General features: G+C 42.9%; 1 protein-coding gene across 2 annotated transcripts in view; it reads left to right on the top strand.

The window, feature by feature from the left end:
- LOC110502432 (ras guanyl-releasing protein 3) overlaps positions 1-11,093 on the top strand; it is a 46,418-nt gene extending 35,325 nt beyond the window's left edge. Inside the window, exons 11-14 of one of the 2 annotated variants that reach the window (XM_036960242.1) lie at positions 1,040-1,076; positions 1,199-1,348; positions 1,446-1,810; positions 9,483-11,093. In XM_036960242.1, the coding sequence (XP_036816137.1) occupies positions 1,040-1,076; positions 1,199-1,348; positions 1,446-1,810; positions 9,483-9,491 (561 nt within the window). In that variant the 3' untranslated portion in view covers positions 9,492-11,093. Of the gene's footprint in view, positions 1-1,039; positions 1,077-1,198; positions 1,349-1,445; positions 1,912-9,482 lie in introns of those variants that run through there. The other variant, XM_021580454.2, reaches the window with a different exon arrangement.
- Positions 11,094-23,264: the final 12,171 nt, after the last annotated feature.

Consider the following 23,264-nt stretch of genomic DNA (forward strand, 5'->3'; position numbering starts at 1 on the left):
AGGTGAGATAAGGGAGGTAAAGGCAACAAAAAGGCCATGGTGGCAAAGTAAATACAATATAGCAAGTAAAACACTGGAATGGTAGATTTGCAGTGGAAGAATGTGCAAAGTAGAAATAAAATAATGGGGTGCAAAGGAGCAAAATAAATTAATAAAATAAAATAAATACACTAGGGAAAGAGGTAGTTGTTTGGGCTAAATTATAGGTGGGCTATGTACAGGTGCAGTAATCTGTGAGCTGCTCTGACAGTTGGTGCTTAAAGCTAGTGAGGGAGATAAGTGTTTCCAGTTTCAGAGATTTTTGTAGTTCGTTCCAGTCATTGGCAGCAGAGAACTGGAAGGAGAGGGGGCCAAAGAAAGAATTGGTTTTGGGGGTGACCAGAGAGCTATACCTGCTGGAGCGCGTGCTACAGGTGGGTGATGCTATGGTGACCAGCGAGCTGAGAGAAGGGGGGACTTTACCTAGCAGGGTCTTGTAGATGACCTGGAGCCAGTGGGTTTGGCGACGAGTATGAAGCGAGGGCCAGCCAACGAGAGCGTACAGGTCGCAATGGTGGGTAGTATATGGGGCTTTGGTGACAAAACGGATTGCACTGTGATAGACTGCATCCAATTTGTTGAGTAGGGTATTGGAGGCTATTTTGTAAATGACATCGCCGAAGTCGAGGATTGGTAGGATGGTCAGTTTTACAAGGGTATGTTTGGCAGCATGAGTGAAGGATGCTTTGTTGCGAAATAGGAAACCAATTCTAGATTTAACTTTGGATTGGAGATGTTTGATGTGGGTCTGGAAGGAGAGTTTACAGTCTAACCAGACACCTAGGTATTTGTATTTGTAGTTGTTGTGAAAGTATACTACATATTTGTGCAAATTGCACCAAAGCGATTGTAAAAGAAAAACGGTATTACACAATGGTTTACACTGACCCCTCTGACCATATTTGCAGCATGAATATGCTTCCACATTACAAATCCTAACACTCCTTTGTATTTTTCCACCTCCCTCCTATTCCTGCCCCTCTGGACATGTTGCTCTTAGCTCTGGGGAATAATCAAACAGGGATACAAGTGCAAAGGTAGGCTCTATGGACTGTAATGTTCATGTGTATAGAACTACATATTTAAGACATTTGGAATTTTTCAATGCATGCACTGTGAGGGCTTTGGCCTGACAGTGCTGTTATGTGTTCTGTTTCAGATTGCGGTGTGAACTGCCACAAGCAGTGCAGAGAGCTGTTGGTACTGGCCTGTAGGAAGCTGCCACGTTCCACCTCTTTGCAAAGTGTCTCCCCTGGAGGCCTGACCCACAGCTCTCTACCCAGCAGCCCCACCATGCCCACCTTCAAGGGTACAGCAGCACTTCAGTGATACATACACCAACAGCGTTTCAACTAACATGGTCTTGGTCAGTGTGTTTCATTCCTGTCGTACTGTCTTCCATGCAGATGAGGACGAGATGTTTGAGTTCCCCTCGGTGACACCTGGAGGTTCTGACCTGGAGCATAAGTCCATCACCCTGATGACGGGCTCAGCCCAGCGGATCTCTGTGGGTTTACAGCGGGCCACCACCAGCCAGACCACGCAGACGGAGCACCTATGGCCAGAGCACACCTGGGGGCCTGGGGATGGGGGCTCCCACACCTTCCCCAAGATGAAGTATCGACCACACCGGCAGGCCTCTAAGAGCAAAGGCTTTGCCCGCTGGGAGAACGAGGCCCAGGAGGAGCCCAGGGGTCGGCGGGAATCCCAGGAACAGACAGACAGACCTGCAGAGGTGGTGCAGAACGGGATAATACCACACAGAGAGAAGGTAATTGCTGCTGAGGTGTGTGTGTATGTGTGTGTGGGTTGAGAGTGTAGATGGATCAGGAGATCTCTGTATATTGGTCTGTATATTGGAAAGTGTGAGTACCTGTGTGTGTGTGTGTGTGTGTGTGTGTGTGTGTGTGTGTGTGTGTGTGTGTGTGTGTGTGTGTGTGTGTGTGTGTGTGTGTGTGTGTGTGTGTGTGTGTGTGTATTGTTTTGTGTCTTTAGGGAAGGTTAAGGTTATTTTAATTATCTGTGACACAACATATGTCACATTGAGTCTCCCATTATCACTCATTCTCCCCCAAGTGGTTATTACCCACATCCTGTTCGTTCATGTTGATCCTCTCTCATGGATGTTTGAAGACTGTATTTTCTTTCTAATAAAATACCAATTACAGCCTTACAGTTATTATTGTGTTATACATGTTTTCTTATCAAGCCCAAATGGATAACCTGGCCAGATCAGATTCAGGGATGCAGAATAACACAGTGAATGATGAATCTATTTTACCTATGGCCTCACAACCTCATAATATTTTGTTATTAAAGCCTCATTTATTCCCCCCCCCCCCCCCCCCCCCCCCCTTGGAAACAAGAGATTCAGTTACAGGGCAACGAGGGGCATTTTCTCTTTCATTCATTGGGAGTATCTAGATCAGGGATCATCAACTAAATTCAGCCATGGGCCAATTTATTATTAAACGGATGGTCGGGGGGCCGGATCATAATAAAACAAATCATTTGTAGACTGCAAATTGACCGCAAGAAGCCGAAACAGAGACATAATCATTTCAATCCTTGATTACATTTAGGGACATTGCCCTGCGTATGGTGCTGTCTTTCGGATGGGACGTTAAAACGGGTGTCCTGACTCTGTGGTCATTCAAAATCCCATGGCACTTATTGTATGAGTAGGGGTGTACCAGTGTTGTAGTGGTGAAACAGTGACATACACTCTGAATGACCTATAAATGATAAATCCCATATACAGTGCCTTGCGAAAGTATTCGGCCCCCTTGAACTTTGCGACCTTTTGCCACATTTCAGGCTTCAAACATAAAGATATAAAACTGTATTGTTTTGTGAAGAATCAACAACAAGTGGGACACAATCATGAAGTGGAATGACATTTATTGGATATTTCAAACTTTTTTAACAAATCAAAAACTGAAAAATTGGGCGTGCAAAATTATTCAGCCCCTTTACTTTCAGTGCAGCAAACTCTCTCCAGAAGTTCAGTGAGGATCTCTGAATGATCCAATGTTGACCTAAATGACTAATGATGATAAATACAATCCACCTGTGTGTAATCAAGTCTCCGTATAAATGCACCTGCACTGTGATAGTCTCAGAGGTCCGTTAAAAGCGCAGAGAGCATCATGAAGAACAAGGAACACACCAGGCAGGTCCGAGATACTGTTGTGAAGAAGTTTAAAGCCGGATTTGGATACAAAAATATTTCCCAAGCTTTAAACATCCCAAGGAGCACTGTGCAAGCGATAATATTGAAAGGAAGGAGTATCAGACCACTGCAAATCTACCAAGACCTGGTCGTCCCTCTAAACTTTCAGCTCATACAAGGAGAAGACTGATCAGAGATGCAGCCAAGAGGCCCATGATCACTCTGGATGAACTGCAGAGATCTACAGCTGAGGTGGGAGACTCTGTCCATAGGACAACAATCAGTCGTATATTGCACAAATCTGGCCTTTATGGAAGAGTGGCAAGAAGAAAGCCATTTCTTAATAAAGATATCCATAAAAAGTGTTGGTTAAAGTTTGCCACAAGCCACCTGGGAGACACACCAAACATGTGGAAGAAGGTGCTCTGGTCAGATGAAACCAAAATTGAACTTTTTGGCAACAATGCAAAACGTTATGTTTGGCGTAAAAGCAACACAGCTGAACACACCATCCCCACTGTCAAACATGGTGGTGGCAGCATCATGGTTTGGGCCTGCTTTTCTTCAGCAGGGACAGGGAAGATGGTTAAAATTGATGGGAAGATGGATGGAGACAAATACAGGACCATTCTGGAAGAAAACCTGATGGAGTCTGCAAAAGACCTGAGACTGGGACGGAGATTTGTCTTCCAACAAGACAATAATCCAAAGCATAAAGCAAAATCTACAATGGAATGGTTCAATAATAAACATATCCAGGTGTTAGAATGGCCAAGTCAAAGTCCAGACCTGAATCCAATCGAGAATCTGTGGAAAGAACTGAAAACTGCTGTTCACAAATGCTCTCCATCCAACCTCACTGAGCTCGAGCTGTTTTGCAAGGAGGAATGGGAAAAAATTTCAGTCTCTCGATGTGCAAAACTGATAGAGACATACCCCAAGCGACTTACAGCTGTAATCGCAGCAAAAGGTGGCGCTACAAAGTATTAACTTAAGGGGGCTGAATAATTTTGCACGGCCAATTTTTCAGTTTTTGATTTGTTAAAAAAGTTTGAAATATCCAATAAATGTCGTTCCACTTCATGATTGTGTCCCACTTGTTGTTGATTCTTCACAAAAAATACAGTTTTATATCTTTATGTTTGAAGCCTGAAATGTGGCAAAAGGTTGCAAAGTTCAAGGGGGCCGAATACTTTCGCAAGGCACTGTAGGTCTTTCACAGTCAGGCCAACCCTAGCTGCCCTGTGCAGTAGGCCTATAGTAGGCCTACTATTGAAACTGAGTCCGAAGTTCACAGGTTTCAGATTTTCTCACATTTTTCAGGTTTTCGTTCTCAAAGTCACACTTTTTTAAACAGAAAAACATCAAAGTGATATGTTCTAAGCCCATAATGGTTAATCCACATTAGGAGAACACTTTTGAGTTCCGGGAAAATCTGAGGCATTTAGATTTTTGAGAGTAATTATCCTTTAATTCAAGTGTGCAGGCACACGAGACGGAGTTTGCAAAATAAATGGCCACTGGATTAATGCAAATAATCATCATGATATCATTCTGACAACAAGGCATGGGCTACTTTGTAGCTAGTTAACATTTAGAGGTTTTTGGGAAAGCCTTTCCTTCTACCAGAAGATGGTGTGGCCTATCTTTTTACTTCATATTATGAGGCATGTCTTACCTTGCTTCAAAGTAGCCTATAGCCAAAGTCCCGCCATAGAAATGTGGAGGCAATCTTTCTAAAGGATATTTTGATCTCTGTCCATGAAACAGCGTGCATGTGGGGTGCGTATTTTAGAACTGTGTTTTCCTGCAAATTGCATTTTGGAACATTCACATATAGACCTACTACAGTGTGAACATTGCTGCACCTAAAATGTGAAGAAATAATAGTTTGATCAACATTTTAAGCTAAACATTCGGATCTGTTCTATCAGCCCTCTTTACTGATACGGCGCATTCCTCCACTACACTGTAATACCCATCGTGGAGATTTAAGAAGTGAGTATATGCAATGCACACTGAAAAATAAGTGGGTATACCCTCCACTAGACCACTGGTGTGTTCAACCTGGTTTCATGGCTAAATTCCCAACCTAGCTACATCCCTTCATGGCCACCTAATTATCCCCTTCATTCCAAATTGGCATATATCACCTCTCCACCTGATAGCTGAGGTGGAATTAGCGTTCTGGCACAAAAATGGTTGCCTTGCATCACTGAGATGGGTGCTACACATTGAGGGTGGATGATGTGAGTTTCCCTCTACTATGTAAAGCACTTTGAGTACCTCAGTTGGTAGAAAAGTGCCACATAGGCCTAAATCCAATCAATCATTATTTATTATTATTTATATAAGATCACATATGTCTCTCTATTATGCCTGGAATATTTGGGCACAAATGTCCAAAATTGAAATCCCTTGAAGCTGATGTTTTAAAGTCTTTTATGTCCAACAATGATTTCTTTTTTTAAAAGATGGTGGCCTGTGTCAAAAAGTTGATTTTCATCAGTTTATAGAGGTTAAATAAAGACCTGATATTTTGGCTCAAAAGCAGGGCGTTGAATATTTTATCGAGACAAATCATGCTGTTATAACCTGAGGCACTAATGGTATTATTAGGTCAGCTACCTTAGGAATATTTGGAAATACATGAAAGGATGGAAGGTGACTTGCAAACACGCTGGCTCCTCTATTTTTAGACATTCAGTCAAACATATTTGCAAGTGGTTTCCATCCTAAGAGCCTCAACAAAACTCACTACCAAATATTGCTTTATCCCATTATGAGACACTGTATTTAGTATTTATTATGATCCCCATTAGCCGCTGACAAGGCAGCAGCTACTCTTCCTGGGGTCCAAATATGGTTAAAACAACTACATCCAAACACAATCGTAAATAAAAGAAAACATCAAAAGACATTACATTATTACTCAATTATTACAAACATACAATATAAAATTCACAATACCATAACATTACTGTGTGTGTGTGTAGAGTTAGAACTGTTATGATGACCGTATTGCAGCCACAATGGACACATACTCAGCCCAAGGGCACAACCGCCACTGGCCGCAAAAGGCATGGATGTTTTTAGGGGGCATTACGGCCACACAAAGGGGATGCCGCCGAGAAATTTGAGGCATTATCAAGTGTTTCTCAATTTGTGAATGACAGACTGAGGAAGTGCAGTGTAGCCTGCGCTAAAAACAAAGACGAGGTCATGCCTTTCAAACAACTTTTTTCAAATCATTGTTCGAGTCCCATCATGCAGTGTTAGAATGTATTAAAAATCAAAACACTTCCTCAAAACGCTTCCTCCGACACATTGGTGCGGCTGGCTTCCGGGTTGGATGCGCGCTGTGTTAAAAAGCAGTGTGGCTTGGTTGGTTGTGTATCGGAGGACGCATGACTTTCAACCTTCGTCTCTCCCGAGCCCGTACGGGAGTTGTAGCGATGAGACAAGATAGTAGCTACTAAACAATTGGATACCACGAAATTGGGGAGAAAAGGGGGTAAAATTCTAAAAATAAAAATCAAAACCCAACGTTTGAAAACAAACTGAAGTTGCATAAATAACTCTAAATTAAGCACACGGTAGGACCTGTTTCTTTGTTAACCACTCAAATCGCTTGGAGAAAATATCCTTTCTATTTTATTCAGCTTTGTTCAATTGTATTCTTAATACTATAAAATAATTCCACAGAATTCTAAACAAATCTTGTCTGCTAAGAGAACTAGTGTAGCCCACAGCCATATGGCATAGCCAGATCAGAGCCTAACGTAAGAACAACTCAGAGTATGCTATTCTGAAAATGTACTACATTTTCTTCATATCATGTTTCTTTAGACCTGTCTAAAACAAATAATGGATTTATTGTGAAGGTGTCGGCTAAATTACATAGATTTATTAGACTTGCGTGGAAGCCAGAAGATGCTAAATGTGTTTATGTTAATTAACGGTGAGTTACTGTGAGACTGCCAGTTATTTGCACGACAATAAACGGCTGACAAAATGTCATGACCACCACAGCCCTATGAGTGCGTGTGTGTGTGTGTGTCTCTTCACAGTCCGCAATGTGCTGTGAGGTGCTTTCAACACGTCAACACCTCTCATAAAGAAGTAGTGATGCAGTCAATCTGATCTGTACTTTGAGCCAGGAGAGATTGACATGCATATTATTGATATTAGCCCTCCATGTACATTTAAGTGCCAGCCGTGCTGCTCTGTTCTGGGCCAACTGTAATTTGCCTCTGTTCTTCATTTTGGCATCTGACCATATAACTGGGCAGTAGTCCAGGTGTGATAAAACTAGGGCCGGTAGGACTTGTTTTGTTGATAGCGATGTCAAGAAAGCAGAGCAGCGCTTTATCACAGACAGACCTCTCTCCATTTTAGCTACCGTTGCATCAATATGTTTTGACCATGTCAGTTTACAATCTTGGGTTACACCAAGGTTTAGGGTTTAGTGAATGATTTGTCCCAAATTCAATGCTTTTAGTTTTTGATACATAGCAGGCTGTTTTGTCGGCTGTTTGAACTAGTGCTTTGGTATTCTTGGGTAACGGAATTATTTTTGCTTCCCTCCCGGCCTAAAGAAACACACTTTCCTGTAGGCTTAGATTGAGGAGATGGCAAATAGGAATGGCAATATAGTCCGCTACCAACCTCAGTAAAATCTGTCCAAGTTGTCAGTACCAGGTGGTTTGTCATTATTGATAGACAACAATAATTTAAAATGTTCCACACTCACTTTACAGAATTCAAAATTACAATGCTTGTCTTTCTTAATTTGGTCAGTTATGTATGGACACGAAGGTTCAGAGTTTGTTGTTGGCATGTCTTCCCTAAGTTTGATAATCTTGCCAATGAAAAAGTCATTAAAGTAGTTGGTAATATCAGAGGGTTTTGTGATGAATGAGACATCTGATTCAATGCAGGATGGAGCTGAGTTTGCCTTTTTCCCCAAAATATAATTTATGATGCTCCAAAGATTTTACATTTATTTTTGTTTCATAGTAGTTTCTTCTTCTATTTGTTTAGTCACAGGATTTCTCAATTTACAGTACGTTTGCCAATCGGCTGTGTGGACAGACTTATTTGCCATTCCTTTTGCCTCGTCCCTCTCAACAATAATGCTTCCATTTCTCATCATCCACAGGGATTTAGCAATTTTTAGAGTCAGTTTCTTACTGGGTGCATGATTATTATACTGAACAAAAATATGAACGCAACATGTAAAGTGTTGGTCCCATGTTTCATGAGCTGAAATAAAAGATTCCAGAAATGTTTCATTTGCACAAAAATATTATTTCTCAAAAATGTTGGCCACACATTTTACAGGAAATCAGCATTTCTCAGTTTCCAAGGTAATCCATCTACCTGACAGGTGTGGCATATCAAGAAGCTGATTTAAACAGAATGATCATTACACAGGTGCACCTTGTGCGGGGACAATAAAAGGCCACTCTAAAATGTGCAGTTTTGTCACACAACACAATGCCACAGATGTCTCAAGTTTTGAGGGAGCGGGCAAATGGCATGCTGACTGCAGGATTGTCCACCAGTGCGGTTGCCAGATAATTGTCTGTTCATTTCTCTACCATAAGCCGCCTCCAATGTTGTTTTAGAGAATTTGGCAGTATGTCCAACCGCAGACCACTTGACACCACTCCAGCCCAGGACCTCCACATCCGGTTTCTTAACCTGCAGGATCGTCTGAGACTCGTCACCTGGACAGCTGATGAAACTGAGGAGTATTTCTATCCGTAATGAAGCCCTTTTGTGGGGAAAAACTCTGATTTGCTGGGCCTGATTCCCCAGTGGCTGGGCTTGATTCCCCAGTGGTTCGGCAAATGACCTCCCAGGTCTAATTCATTTATTGAAATGTACTGATTTCCTTATATGAACTGTAACTCAGTAAAATTGTTTTCATAAATATGTCAAGTGCGGCGTCTGGTTGCTCCTCAATAAACAATACAACACAATATTCTTTACATCTTCAACATAGGAATCACTACAGAACCTCTTTTGTATGATCTCTTATACACTATTTTAGGCCCAGCCTTCAGAACGTAAAACCTTACTGTATCATTGGCCAATTTCTTACCAATGCAATCTAATTGTAAAGAAAAACAAGAATACAATAACTGAATGTCTATTTACAGTAGTGACTTCTTGGGAATACCTGGCTAGTGTGTTCCTGTCTTCTCTCCTCTATCGTGAGCTCTGAGTATGTGACTACAGTGCGTGTCTCTCCTCTTGCACTCAGGACAGCTGACTTGGAGACACCAAGGGCCGAACCCAGGGCTCCAGGAGGCCCTTGGAAGCCCGCATCAGGAAGCACTCCTCACTGGGCGAATTACTTGGCTGCTTGAGGCCCCCGTTTGGTGACCTGGAGTAGGATGGACTTCCTCTGGCCTATCCAGACAGGTGTTCAGTGAACCTCATATGAATACTGATGTTTAATCCCGAACCAGGGATGTGAGTGATGGGACTGAAAAAGCCCTTGTGCTCAATGCTCCCCAGCTCTACACACCCTGCCTTCACAACCCATCAGTGTCATTGGAAAAGGATCCTGGACTACTTACAGTACATGTGATTTAGGTTTGTTGGGGCTCACCAGTGTTTGACTGACTGAACGTAAATGAGCGGGTGTCCACCTGTGCCTGTATGAATGTCGGAGCATGTACATGCTTCCTATTGAATTTGTGTGTGGTCTGTGGAGCACATATGTGTGTTATCTACTGTTGATTTGCTGAAAAAATTAAGTTATTTGGTTCACGTGGCTTAGTTGCAATAATGTATCATGTTTCATTGACATTTTGAGGACACTGTGAATGTTTTATGATGGACTGGGTGGGGGATGCAACGTGAGAATGCATTTGGAGATGTGAGAATGCATTAAGAGATCAAGATGTAAAGCAATAGAAAGTTAAAGGTGAAGATGAATATGAGGGAAAAAGTGGCAGGTACATTGTTTCTAAGGGTAATGGATTAAAAGTGGCATGACATGTAGCATGACAACTGATGATCGTTTATGAGCCAGTTCTATATCTTAGTCTGGAATACAAGAAATGGTACTTGTTGTGTTAGCATGAGGAAAAGAACAATGCAACCACTGAGAGTTGTGTTATAAATTTAAGGAAAAGTTGTCTTTTGGTTAGTCAAGAAAGCGTTATTATTTTCAGCCTTATTATTTCAAAGGGATTTGATAGTCAGGCGATTCCATGTTTAAAGTATTCCGGTTATTTCAAAGCCTTGCAGGCTGAATATGTGAATATGGGTCAACAATGTTTCTCATTGTCCACATAAATAGAGACACCATTTGAGTGACCTTTGACCTATTTTCATCAGCTGAAGAATCAAGCCTGTTGCATTCAGGCAGAGGTAATGGAATCTCCACTAAGCCAGTCAGTCAGTCAGTGGAGCACTGATTACGCACTTGCTTACAGTGGCACCAGGTGTGAGCCCAGGTGCTTGTGCTGTGGTTGCCAGGCATCAGTTGAGTGAGCAGGTAAGTTTCTCCATCACCAAGGATACAGCAGGTTACGTGAGGGGAGGGAGTTTATTTTCATCTGTAGAGAGACTTCTTGTAGGTCCTCAAGGTAGGGACAAGTAGGTACGGGCAGGTGAGTTTAACATGGAGGTCTCTGTAATGACAATAGAGTCTGACCTTCTGTTTGACACAGTAAGACAGAGCCAAGAACAGGACTGCAGGGTCAGAGGACTCCATGTTGGGGGAGGAGCATGGGGGAAATATTGTGTATATTTGCAAGAGATATCCAAGGCTTCATATACAAGAGCTAAAAAGGTCCAATGCAGCCGTTTTTTTTTATCTCAACATCAAATCATTTTTGTGTAACAATTAAGTACCTTACTGTGTTTCTTTTTGACCATTTTAATTGAAAACAAACACATAGATTCTTAGCAAAGAGCAATTTCTCAAGCAATCATTTTGCTAGGACTGTCTGGGAGTGGTCTGAGAGGGGAGAGGAAAACGAGCTGTTATTGGCAGAGAGGTTTGGAACTCTCTTTCTTATTGGACTATTAACTAATTTACCTCCTGGTGATGTCACCAGGCAGACCAAAGCTCTGTCCTACCAAAACAGGCTGAAATTTCAGGCAATCTTTTCAAACAGCTCTTGTGCAAAGGGCATTATGGAAATATACTGCATATAAAACACAGGAAATTGCGTTTTTGACTGCACTGGGCCTTTAAGGGATGACAATGATTCAGTGCTTAGTGGGTGACACGAGTCAGTGCAATATCACTCTCCTTGCTGCTGGACTACTCATGGATAATGTGATATTCCTGCAAGGTCTCCTAAACCCACAATATCATCATACCTGGCTAAAATCAAGGACAGCAAAGTGTTGTGATGCCACAGAGGTTCTTTCCATATGCTTGGCTGAGCTGCTTTCGAGTACATTGGTCTGCATAAGTTCTCATTGATCTTGGTGCCAGATCTTATATAGCTCTACTGGAGTTGTTACGTGTTGGGTATTGAGAACATACACATGCATGTATAATGTTACACTAATGAATGCCACTAAGCTGACCTTTGAATTCTCTGCTTGTCTCACATTCACATACACTTATATATACAAAAGTATGTGGACACCCCTTCAAATTAGTGGATTTGGCTATTTCAGCCACACCCGTTGCTGACAGGTGTATAACATCAAGCACACAACATTAGCAGTAGATTGGCCTTACTGAAGAGCTCAGTGACTTTCAATGTGGCACCGTCATAGGATGCCACCTTTCCAACAAGTCAGTTCTTCAAATTTCTGCCCTGCTAGAGCTGCCCCGGTCAACTATAAATGCTGTTCTTGTGAAGTGAAAACGTCTAGGAGCAACAACAACTCAGCCGCAAAGTGATAGGCCACAAAAGCTCACAGAACGGGACTTGCCCGAGTGCTGAAGCACGCAGTGCCTAAAAATGGTCTGTTATCGTTGCAACACTCACTACCGAGTTCCAAACTGCCTCTGGAAGCAACGTCAGCACAATAACTATTTGTTGGGAACTTCATGAAATGGGTTTCCATCAGTGGAGACTGCTGAGGGGAGGACAGCTCATAATAATGGCTGGAACGGAGCAAATGGAATGGCATTAAACACATGTTTTGATAAGATGGCGCCGAAGAGGATGGCTGACGTTTTACATGCTCCTAACCAACAGTTTTTTTGCAACTTATTTATTAACTTATTTTGTATGTAATGTTGTAGCTACCGTCTCCTATGACTGAAAATAACTTCTGGACATCAGAACAACGATTACTCACCACGAACTGGAAGAAGCTATATCTCTTAACGAATCCGACGAGAAGGATATACTGCTTTCCTGAGAACAGGCCCAAATCCCCATCATTTGCGTGAAGAAAAGACGGAGGAAAAGAGGGCAAAGGTCGGGCTGCCTTCTGAGAATCCGTAGGCGAGCGAGTAAACTCCCACTGCCATCCGTTCTACTTGCTAACATGCAATCATTGGAAAATAAAATTGATGACCTACGATTACCCTACCAACGGGACATTAAAAACTGTAATATCTTGTTTCACCTAGTCGTGGCTGAATGACGACACGGATAATATAGAGCTGGCAGGATTTTCCATGTACCAGCAGAACAGAGAAGAAGCTATGTCTGGTAAGACGAGGGGTGGGGGTATGTGTCTTTTTGTCAATAACAGCTGGTGCACGATATCTAATATTGAAGAAGTCTCAAGGTATTGCTCACCTGAGGTAGAGTACCTTATGATAAGCTGTAGACACACTATCTACCAAGAGAGTTCTCATCTATATTATTCATAGTCGTCTATTTACCACCACAGACCGACGCCGGCACTAAGACTGCACTCAAACAACTCCATAAGGCCATAAGCAAACAAGAAAATGCTCATCCAGAAGTGGCGCTCCTAGTGGCCGGGGACTTCAATGCAGGAAAACTTAAATCCGTTTTACCAAATTTTTACCAGCATGTCACATGTGCAACCAAAGGAAAAAAAACTCTAGATCACCTTTACTCCACACACAGAGATGCATACAAAGCTCGTCCCCGCCCTCCGTTTGGCAAATCTGACCATAATCATATCTTCCTCATTCGTGCATACAAGCAAAAACTAAAGCAGGAAGTACCAGTGACTCACTCAATACGTAAGTGGTCAGATGCTACGCTACAGGACTGTTTGCTAGCACAGACTGGGATATGTTCCGGGATTCATCCAATGGTATTGAGGAGTATACCACCTCAGTCATTGGCTTCATCAATAAGTGCATCGACAACGTACGGTGACCGTACGTACATATCCCAAACAGAAGCCATGGATCACAGGCAACATCTGCATCGAGCTAATGGCTAGAGCTGCTGTTTTCAAGGAGCGCGACACTAATCTGGACGCTTATAAGAAATCGTGCTATGCCCTCAGACTAACCATCAAACAAGCAAAGCGTCAATACAAGTTTAAGATTGAATCCTACTACACTGGCTCTGACGCTCGATGGATGTGGCAGGGCTTGAAAACTATTATGGGCTACAAAGGGAAACCCATACGTGAGCTGCCCAGTGATGCGAGCTTACCAGACGAGCTAAATGCCTTTTATGCTCACTTCAAGGCAAGCAACACTGAAGCATGCAAGAGAGCACCAGCTGTTCTGTATGACTGTGTGATAACACTCTCGGTAGCCGATGTGAGCAAGTCCTTTAATCAGGTCAACTTTCACAAAGCTGCAGGGCCAGATGGATTACCAGGACGTGTACTCAAAGCATCCGCGGACCAACTGGCAAGTGTCTTCACTGACATTTTCAACCTCTCCCTTACCGAGTCTGTAATACCTACATGTTTCAAGCAGACCACTATAGTCCCTGTGCCCAAGGAAGTGAAGGTAACCTGCCTAAATGACTACCGCCCGGTAGCACTCACGTCGGTAGCCATGAAGTACTTTGAAAGGCTGGTCATGGCTCACATCAACAGCATCCTCCCGGATACCCAAGACCCACTTTAATTCGCATACCGCCCCAACAGATCCACAGGTGACGCAATCTCAACCATAATTGGGTAGAACAAGCTCATGTTAATGGCTGAAGCGGAAATAAGTGGAATGGTATCAAATACATCCAACACATGGTTTCCATGTGTTTGATGCTATTGCATTTGCTCCGTTCCAAACAGTATTATGAGCTGTACTCCCCTCAACAGCCTCCACTCGTTTCCATGGCTGATCAGCCGCATACAAGCCTAAGATAACCATGCGCAATGCCAAGTGTCGGCTGGAGTGGTGCAAAGCTTGCCGCCATTGGACTCTGAGGCAGTGGAAATGCGTTCTCTGGAGTGATGAATCACGCTTCCCCATCTGGCAGTTCGACAGACGAATCTGGGTTTGGTGGATGCCAGGAAAACGCTACCTGCCCAAATGCATAGTGCCAATTGTACATTTTGGTGGAGGAGGAATAATGGTCTGGGGCTGTTTTTCATGGTTTGGTCTAGGCCCCTTAGTTCCAGTGAAGGGATATATTGACACTATAGCGTGCAATGATATTCTAGATGATTCTGTGCTTCCAAATTTGTGGCAACAGTTCTTTCCTGTTTCAGCATGACAATGCCCCTGTGCACAAAGCAAGGTCCATACAGAAATGGTTTGTCGAGATCGGAGAGGAAGAACTTGACTGGCCTTTTTTTTTTTTTTTTTACCTTTATTTAACCAGGCAAGTCAGTTAAGAACAAATTCTTATTTTCAATGACGGCCTGGGAACAGTGGGTTAACTGCCTGTTCAGGGGCAGAACGACAGATTTGTACCTTGTCAGCTCGGGGGTTTGAACTCACAACCTTCCGGTTACTAATCCAACGCTCTAACCACTAGGCTACCCTGCCGCCCCTGCCTGCACAGAGCCCTGACCTCTACTCCCTCGAACACCTTTGGGATGAATTGGAACGGCGACTGCGAGCCAGGCCTAATCGCCCAATATCAGTGCTCGACCTAACTAATGCTCTTGTGGCTGAACGGGAAGCAAGTCCCTGCAGCAATGTTCCAACATCTAGTGGAAAACCTTCCCAGAAGAGTGGAGGCTGTTATAGCAGGAAAGGGGGGACCAACTCCATATTATTGCCTGTGAGTTTGGAATGAGATGTTTGACGAGCAGGTGTTCACATACTTTTGGTCATGTTTTGTAAATACCACAAAATGACTTTGCTTGTTTTTGAAAAAGGTTCTGAGTTATCATGTCTATAAGGGATATTACGACAAGAACAACTTCACTTCTACAACGACACACTTTGTTTGTATTCGGGACACATTCCAACTTTATATTATTCCTGTCAAATTATTGTCAACAATATTGATGACACTATTATCAACATTTAACTGGTCTACTTGAGAAAAGTGTGTTCTCACTTGATTGTACGTTTTTCATCTATTTTCATACTGTCTAATGTATTGTTTATGTAGAGCATTTTCTAGCATTGTTTAATTAGCCATTCTGTGCCAATTTTATTTTATTTGTTGATGTGGCAAATGTATACACATTTTTATAATGTACTGTATAAAACTACAGATTTTCAGCACCTAGTATTCAGTTTAGAATTGTCAGATTGTTATTGAAGGTTACCACAGAAAACTCTCATTCAATGCTTTCCTGAAACCAGTCATATATGGCAGTGTTTTTACTCCTTGTGTATTTTTTGAAACAGTGCCCTGTTACCTGCTGACAGTCTTTGTTTGAGGGAAAAGGAAAGCCAACACATTCTGAGGCCAAAAAAACTGTCATTGCAGTCCAATATCAGATGCATTATTAGAGAGGCAGAATTCACCAACTAATCAAACTTGAATACTGGATTTATGTATATAATATGAATGCACCCCTGGCTGAAGCTGAAGCGCGGCTGGGTCATGCAGCAAGACAATGATTCAAAACACACAATCAAGTCTAAATGAAAATGGTTAAAAAGCAATAAAAGAAATGCAACTTCATAGGCTACATCCAAATACAGTGCCTTGCGAAAGTATTCGGCCCCCTTGAACTTTGCGACCTTTTGCCACATTTCAGGCTTCAAACATAAAGATATAAAACTGTATTTTTTTGTGAAGAATCAACAACAAGTGGGACACAATCATGAAGTGGAACGACATTTATTGGATATTTCAAACTCTTTTAACAAATCAAAAACTGAAAAATTGGGCGTGCAAAATTATTCAGCCCCTTTACTTTCAGTGCAGCAAACTCTCTCCAGAAGTTCAGTGAGGATCTCTGAATGATCCAATGTTGACCTAAATGACTAATGATGATAAATACAATCCACCTGTGTGTAATCAAGTCTCCGTATAAATGCACCTGCACTGTGATAGTCTCAGAGGTCCGTTAAAAGTGCAGAGAGCATCGTGAAGAACAAGGAACACACCAGGCAGGTCCGAGATACTGTTGTGAATAAGTTTAAAGCCGGATTTGGATACAAAAATATTTCCCAAGCTTTAAACATCCCAAGGAGCACTGTGCAAGCGATAATATTGAAATGGAAGGAGTATCAGACCACTGCATATCTACCAAGACCTGGCCGTCCCTCTAAACTTTCAGCTCATACAAGGAGAAGACTGATCAGAGATGCAGCCAAGAGGCCCATGATCACTCTGGATGAACTGCAGAGATCTACAGCTGAGGTGGGAGACTCTGTCCATAGGACAACAATCAGTCGTATATTGCACAAATCTGGCCTTTATGGAAGAGTGGCAAGAAGAAAGCCATTTCTTAAAGATATCCATAAAAAGTGTTGTTTAAAGTTTGCCACAAGCCACCTGGGAGACACACCAAACATGTGGAAGAAGGTGCTCTGGTCAGATGAAGCCAAAATTGAACTTTTTGGCAACAATGCAAAACGTTATGTTTGGCGTAAAAGCAACACAGCTGAACACACCATCCCCACTGTCAAACATGGTGGTGGCAGCATCATGGTTTGGGCCTGCTTTTCTTCAGCAGGGACAGGGAAGATGGTTAAAATTGATGGGAAGATGGATGGAGACAAATACAGGACCATTCTGGAAGAAAACCTGATGGAGTCTGCAAAAGACCTGAGACTGGGACGGAGATTTGTCTTCCAACAAGACAATGATCCAAAACATAAAGCAAAATCTACAATGGAATGGTTCAAAAATAAACATATCCAGGTGTTAGAATGGCCAAGTCAAAGTCCAGACCTGAATCCAATCGAGAATCTGTGGAAAGAACTGAAAACTGCTGTTCACAAATGCTCTCCATCCAACCTCACTGAGCTCGAGCTGTTTTGCAAGGAGGAATGGGAAAAAATTTCAGTCTCTCGATGTGCAAAACTGATAGAGACATACCCCAAGCGACTTACAGCTGTAATCGCAGCAAAAGGTGGCGCTACAAAGTATTAACTTAAGGGGGCTGAATAATTTTGCACGGCCAATTTTTCAGTTTTTGATTTGTTAAAAAAGTTTGAAATATCCAATAAATGTCGTTCCACTTCATGATTGTGTCCCACTTGTTGTTGATTCTTCACAAAAAAATACAGTTTTATATCTTTATGTTTGAAGCCTGAAATGTGGCAAAAGGTCGCAAAGTTCAAGGGGGCCGAATACTTTCGCAAGGCACTGTATATACATTACCTTGGTCAATTACCTTATTTATGTGTTAAACGCATTACCTTGATGGATTATGTTGGGGTTATGGGCTTTAAAAACAGTGTTTTTTTGAACAAAGGAAAAATAAGTGATGATAATATAATGTATTTATAGAAGTTTTACATTATTCCTATGAACCATCTGCTGTTAGTAGCCTACTCATTTCCCATATCTTTTCATATTTCACTTTTATGTATAAATCTGCTCTATACTGTGCTTCAATGTTGTCCTGTTCCATCTTGTCAACCATGTGCTATGGGTTGATTTGCCAAATCTGTCTTCTCTCTCTATCTCTGCTTAGACCTATGTGTGTTGTATCTTCACTGGGGGGCACCATGTCTTAAAGATAAACCCCTGGAGTGCTACGAATTCTGTTTCTCCATATGTGGCATGTAAACTATCGACCTTTACACTGTAAACGGCCAAATAAAGAATCGACTCCTGTTTATCAGACTGGAGTACCAGTATTTTTTTACATGTTGAACCAGTGGGATGTAGAGAGGGAAGATGGGGTGTCCACAACAGGATGTCTCCCACAGAAAGCAGATACAGTTAAGTTAGATCTAATTTAGAAAGAGGAAGCAACATCTGAAAAAAATGCCTTTCGTGTTCTATTAAAATGTCTGAATTCACTGTCATCTAAAGTGAAATGGGAAATGTAAAATGTGTGTTATCAGACACCACCCCCTAGTGGTGGCCAAATGGCACAGATCATCTACAATTTATCATTGTAAATCAAACATGCCAAGTGATATGGAAGCTCGTTCCCGCCACGAAAAAAATGAACCTGACTACCAGTTATGAGATAGTAAGTCGGAATTATGAGATAGTAAATCAGAATTGAGTCTTTGTTATGAGATATGTAAGTCATAATTAAATTAATGTCATAATGAGATACTAAGTCAATTATGAGATAGTAAGTAACTTTCTCATACAAATAACTTACTATCTCATAAATGACTCATTATGAGATACAGTGCTGTAAAAAGTATTTGCCCACTTTCTGATTCTCTACTTTTGTATATATTTTTTAACTGAATGTTGTCAGATCTTCAACCAAAACCTAATATTAGATAAAGGGAACCTGAGTTTACAAATAAATAAAAAAAGATCTACTTATTTTATTTATTTAACTAACAAAGTTATGCAACACCCAATTCCCCTGTGTGATAAGGTAATTGCCTCCTTACACTGAACAAGTGGTTGTGGCACCTTTAGCTGCAATGACTGCAACCAAACGCTTCCTGTAGTTGTTGATCAGACTCTCACATCGCTGTTGGGGAATTTTGGCTCACTCTTGCATGCAGAACTGCTTTAACTCCGCGACATTTGTGGATTGTTAAGCATGAACTGCTTGTTTCAAGTCCTGCCACAACATTTACTAGGCCATTACAACAACAATAAAAAAATTGTTTAACCATTTTCATGTAGACTTGATTGTGTGTTTTGAATCATTGTCTTGCTGCATGACCCAGCTGCGCTTCAGCTTCAGCCAGGGGTGCAACTTTGGCTTTAGAAGTGTGTGTGTGTGGGGGGGGGGGGGGGGGGGGGGGGGACGACGACATCAAAGCCTACCTCGGAGGCGTCCGCATGGTCCTAAAGCACACCATTGCCTCGTATTGTATCACATTCCAATGACAAAACTGCAATTTCAGAATGTCCGCCCCCGTCCCCAGTGAAAGTTGCGCCCCTGGCTTCAGCTTACAGACAAATGGCCTGACATTCTCCTGTAGAATTCTCTGATACAGAGCAGAGTTCATGGTTCCTCCTATTAAGCCGTCCAGGTCCTGAGGCAGCAACGCATCCCCAAACCATCACACTACCACCACCATGCTTGACTGTTGGTAAGAGGTTCTTACTGTGGAATGTAGTGTTTGGTTTTCACCAGACATAATAGGACCCATCTCATCAAAAAAGTTGACTCAAGTTTGCCAGTCCACCTGGCCGTGCTGCTGCTCCAGTTTCAACTGTTCTGCCTTATTATTATCCGACCATGCTGGTCATTTATGAACATTTGAACATCTTGGCCATGTTCTGTTATAATCTCCACCCGGCACAGCCAGAAGAGGACTGGCCATCCCACATATGCTCTCTCTAATTCTCTCTTTCTTTCTCTCTCTCGGAGGACCTGAGCCCTAGGACCATGCCCCAGGAATACCTGACATGATGACTCCTTGCTGTCCCCAGTCCACCTGACTGTGCTGCTGCTCCAGTTTCAACTGTTCTGCCTTATTATTATTCGACCATGCTGGTCATTTATGAACATTTGAACATCTTGGCCATGTTCTGTTATAATCTCCACCCGGCACAGCCAGAAGAGGACTGGCCACCCCACATAGCCTGGTTCCTCTCTAGGTTTCTTCCTAGGTTTTGGCCTTTCTAGGGAGTTTTTCCTAGCCACCGTGCTTCTACACCTGCCTTGCTTGCTGTTTGGGGTTTTAGGCTGGGTTTCTGTACAGCCCATCAAATCTGGTTTATCATGGTCTGAGAGTCCAAGTGGGCTGTCATGTGCCTTTTGCTGAGGAGTGGCTTCCGTCTGGCCAACTCTACCAGAAATGTCTGATTGGTGGAGGCTGCAGAGATGGTTGTCCTTCTGGAAGGTTCTCCCATTTCTACAGAGGAACTCTGGAGCTCTGTTTGCTAATGTCAATGTTGTAAACAGAGTGCCCCATGATGGCAGTGGGGTTATGGTATGGGCAGGCATAAGCTAAGGATAACCAAGACAATTGCATTTTATCAATGGCAATTTGAATGCACAGAAATACAGTAACGAGATCCTGAGGCCCATTTTTCTTTTAAGGTATCTGTGACCAACAGATGCATATCTGTATTCCCAGTCATGTGAAATCCATAGATTAGGCCCTAATGCACTTATTTCATTTGACTGATTTTCTCATATGAACTCAGTAAAATCTTAGAAATTGTTGCATGTTGCATTTATATTTTTGTTCAGTATATTTAGCAGTCTTATGGCTTGGGGGTAGAAGCTGTTCATGAGCCTTTTGGTCCCAGACTTAGCACTCCGGTACTGTTTGCCATGTGGTAGCAGAGAGAACAGTCTATGACCTGGGTGACTGGAGTCTTTGAGGGCCTTCCTCTGACACTGCGCGTATAGAGGTGTACTTGGCCTTTCGCACTAGCCTCTGTAGTGCCTTGCAGTCGGATGCCAAGCAGTTGCCATACCAAGCGGTGATGCAGCCAATCAGGATGCTCTCAGTGGTGCAGTTGTATAACATTTTGAGGATCTGAGGGCCCATGCCAAATCTTTTCAGCTTCCTGGGGGGGAAGAGGCATTGTCTAGCCCTCTTCATGACTGTGTTGGTGTGTTTGGACATGATCGGTCCTTAGCGATGTGGACATAGAGGAATTTAAAGCACTCAACCCGCTCCACTACAGCCTCATCGATGTGAATGGGGGCGTGTTCAGCCCTCTATTTCCTGTAGTCTATCATAAGCTCCTTTGTCTTGCCCACGTTGAGGGAGAGGTTGTTGTCCTGGCATAACACTGCCAGGTCTTTGACCTCCTCCCTATAGACGGTCTCATCGTCATTGGTGATCAGGCCCACCATCATCGTGTCATCAGCAAACTTGATGATGGTGTTGGAGTTGTGCGCAGCCATGCAGTTGTGGGTGAACAGGGAGTACAGGAGGGACCTACCCTCAGGGGGCGGCCCCTCAGGAAGTCCAGGATCCAATTGCAGAGGGTTGTGTTTAGTCCCAGGGTCCTTAGCTTAGTGATACGCTTCATGGACACTATGGTGTTGAATGCTGAGCTGTAGTCAATGAACAGCATTCTCACATAGGTGTTCCTTTTGTCCAGGTAGGAAAGGGCAGTGTGGAGTGCGATTGTGATTGCATCATCTGTGCATCTGTTGGGGCGGTATGCGAATTAGAGTGGGTCTAGGGTATCCGGGAGGATGCTGGTGATGTGAGCCATGACCAGCCTTTCAAAGCACATCATGGCTACCGAAGTGAGTGCTATGGGGCGGTCATCATTTAGACAGGTTACCTTCGCTTCCTTGGTCACAGGGACTATGATGGTCTGCTTGAAACATGTAGGTATTACAGACTGAGTCAGGGAGAGGTTGAAAATGTCAGTGAAGACACTTCCCAGTTGGTTGTGCATGCTTTGAGTACACGTCCTGGTAATCCATCTGGCCCTGCGGCTTTGCGAAAGTTGACCTGTTCACATTGGTCTTGCTCACATTGGCCACCGAGGGCATTATCACACAGTCATTCAGAACAGCTGGTGCTCTCGTGCATGCTTCAGTGTTGCTTGCCTCGAAGCGAGCATAAAAGGCATTTAGCTCATATGGTAGGCTCGCGTCACTGGGCAGCTCGCGTCTGGGTTTCCCTTTATAGTCCGTAATAGTTTGAGCCCTGCCACATCCGACGAGCGTCAGAGCTGGTGTAGTAGGATTCAGTCTTAATCCTGTAATGACACTTTGCTTGTTTGATGGTTTGTCCGAGGGCATAGTGGGATTTCTTATAAGTGTCCTACTCCTTGAAATTGGCATCTCTAGCCTTTAGCTCAATGTGGATGTTGCCTGTAATCCATGGCTTCTGGTTGGGATATGTACGTACGGTTACTGTGGGGACGACGTCGTCGATGCACTTATTGATGAAGCCGATGACTGAGGTGGTATACTCCTCAATGCCATTGGATGATTCCCGGAACATATTCCAGTCTGTGCTAGCAAAACAGTCCTGTAGCGTAGCATCTGTGTCATCTGATGACTTTCGTATTGAGCGAGTCACTGGTACTTCCTGCTTTAGTTTTTGCTTGTAAGCAGGAACCTGGAGGATATAATTATGGTCAGATTTTCCAAATGGAGGGCGGTGGAGAGCTTGTTTGCATCTACAGTGGGGCAAAAAAGTATTTAGTCAGCCACCAATTGTGCAAGTTCTCCCACTTAAAAAGATGAGAGAGGACTGTAATTTTCATCATAGGTACACTTCAACTATGACAGACAAAATGAGAAAAAAAATCCAGAAAATCCCATTGTAGGATTTTTAATGAATTTATTTGCAAATTATGGTGGAAAATAAGTATTTGGTCAATAACAAAAGTTTATCTCAATACTTTGTTATATACCCTTTGTTGGCAATGACAGAGGTCAAACGTTTTCTGTAAGTCTTCACAAGGTTTTCACACACTGTTGCTGGTATTTTGGCTCCATTCCTCCATGCAGATCTCCTCTAGAGCAGTGATGTTTTCGGGCTGTTGCTGGGCAACATGGACTTTCAACTCCCTCCAAAGATTTTCTATGGGGTTGAGATCTGGAGACTGGCTAGGCCACTCCAGGACCTTGAAATGCTTCTTACGAAGCCACTCCTTTGTTGCCCGGGCGGTGTGTTTGGGATCATTGTTATGCTGAAAGACCCAGCCACGTTTCATCTTCAATGCCCTTGCTGATGGAAGGA

This window comes from Oncorhynchus mykiss, chromosome 23 (genome assembly GCF_013265735.2).
Source record: "Oncorhynchus mykiss isolate Arlee chromosome 23, USDA_OmykA_1.1, whole genome shotgun sequence".
Taxonomy (NCBI): domain Eukaryota; kingdom Metazoa; phylum Chordata; class Actinopteri; order Salmoniformes; family Salmonidae; genus Oncorhynchus; species Oncorhynchus mykiss.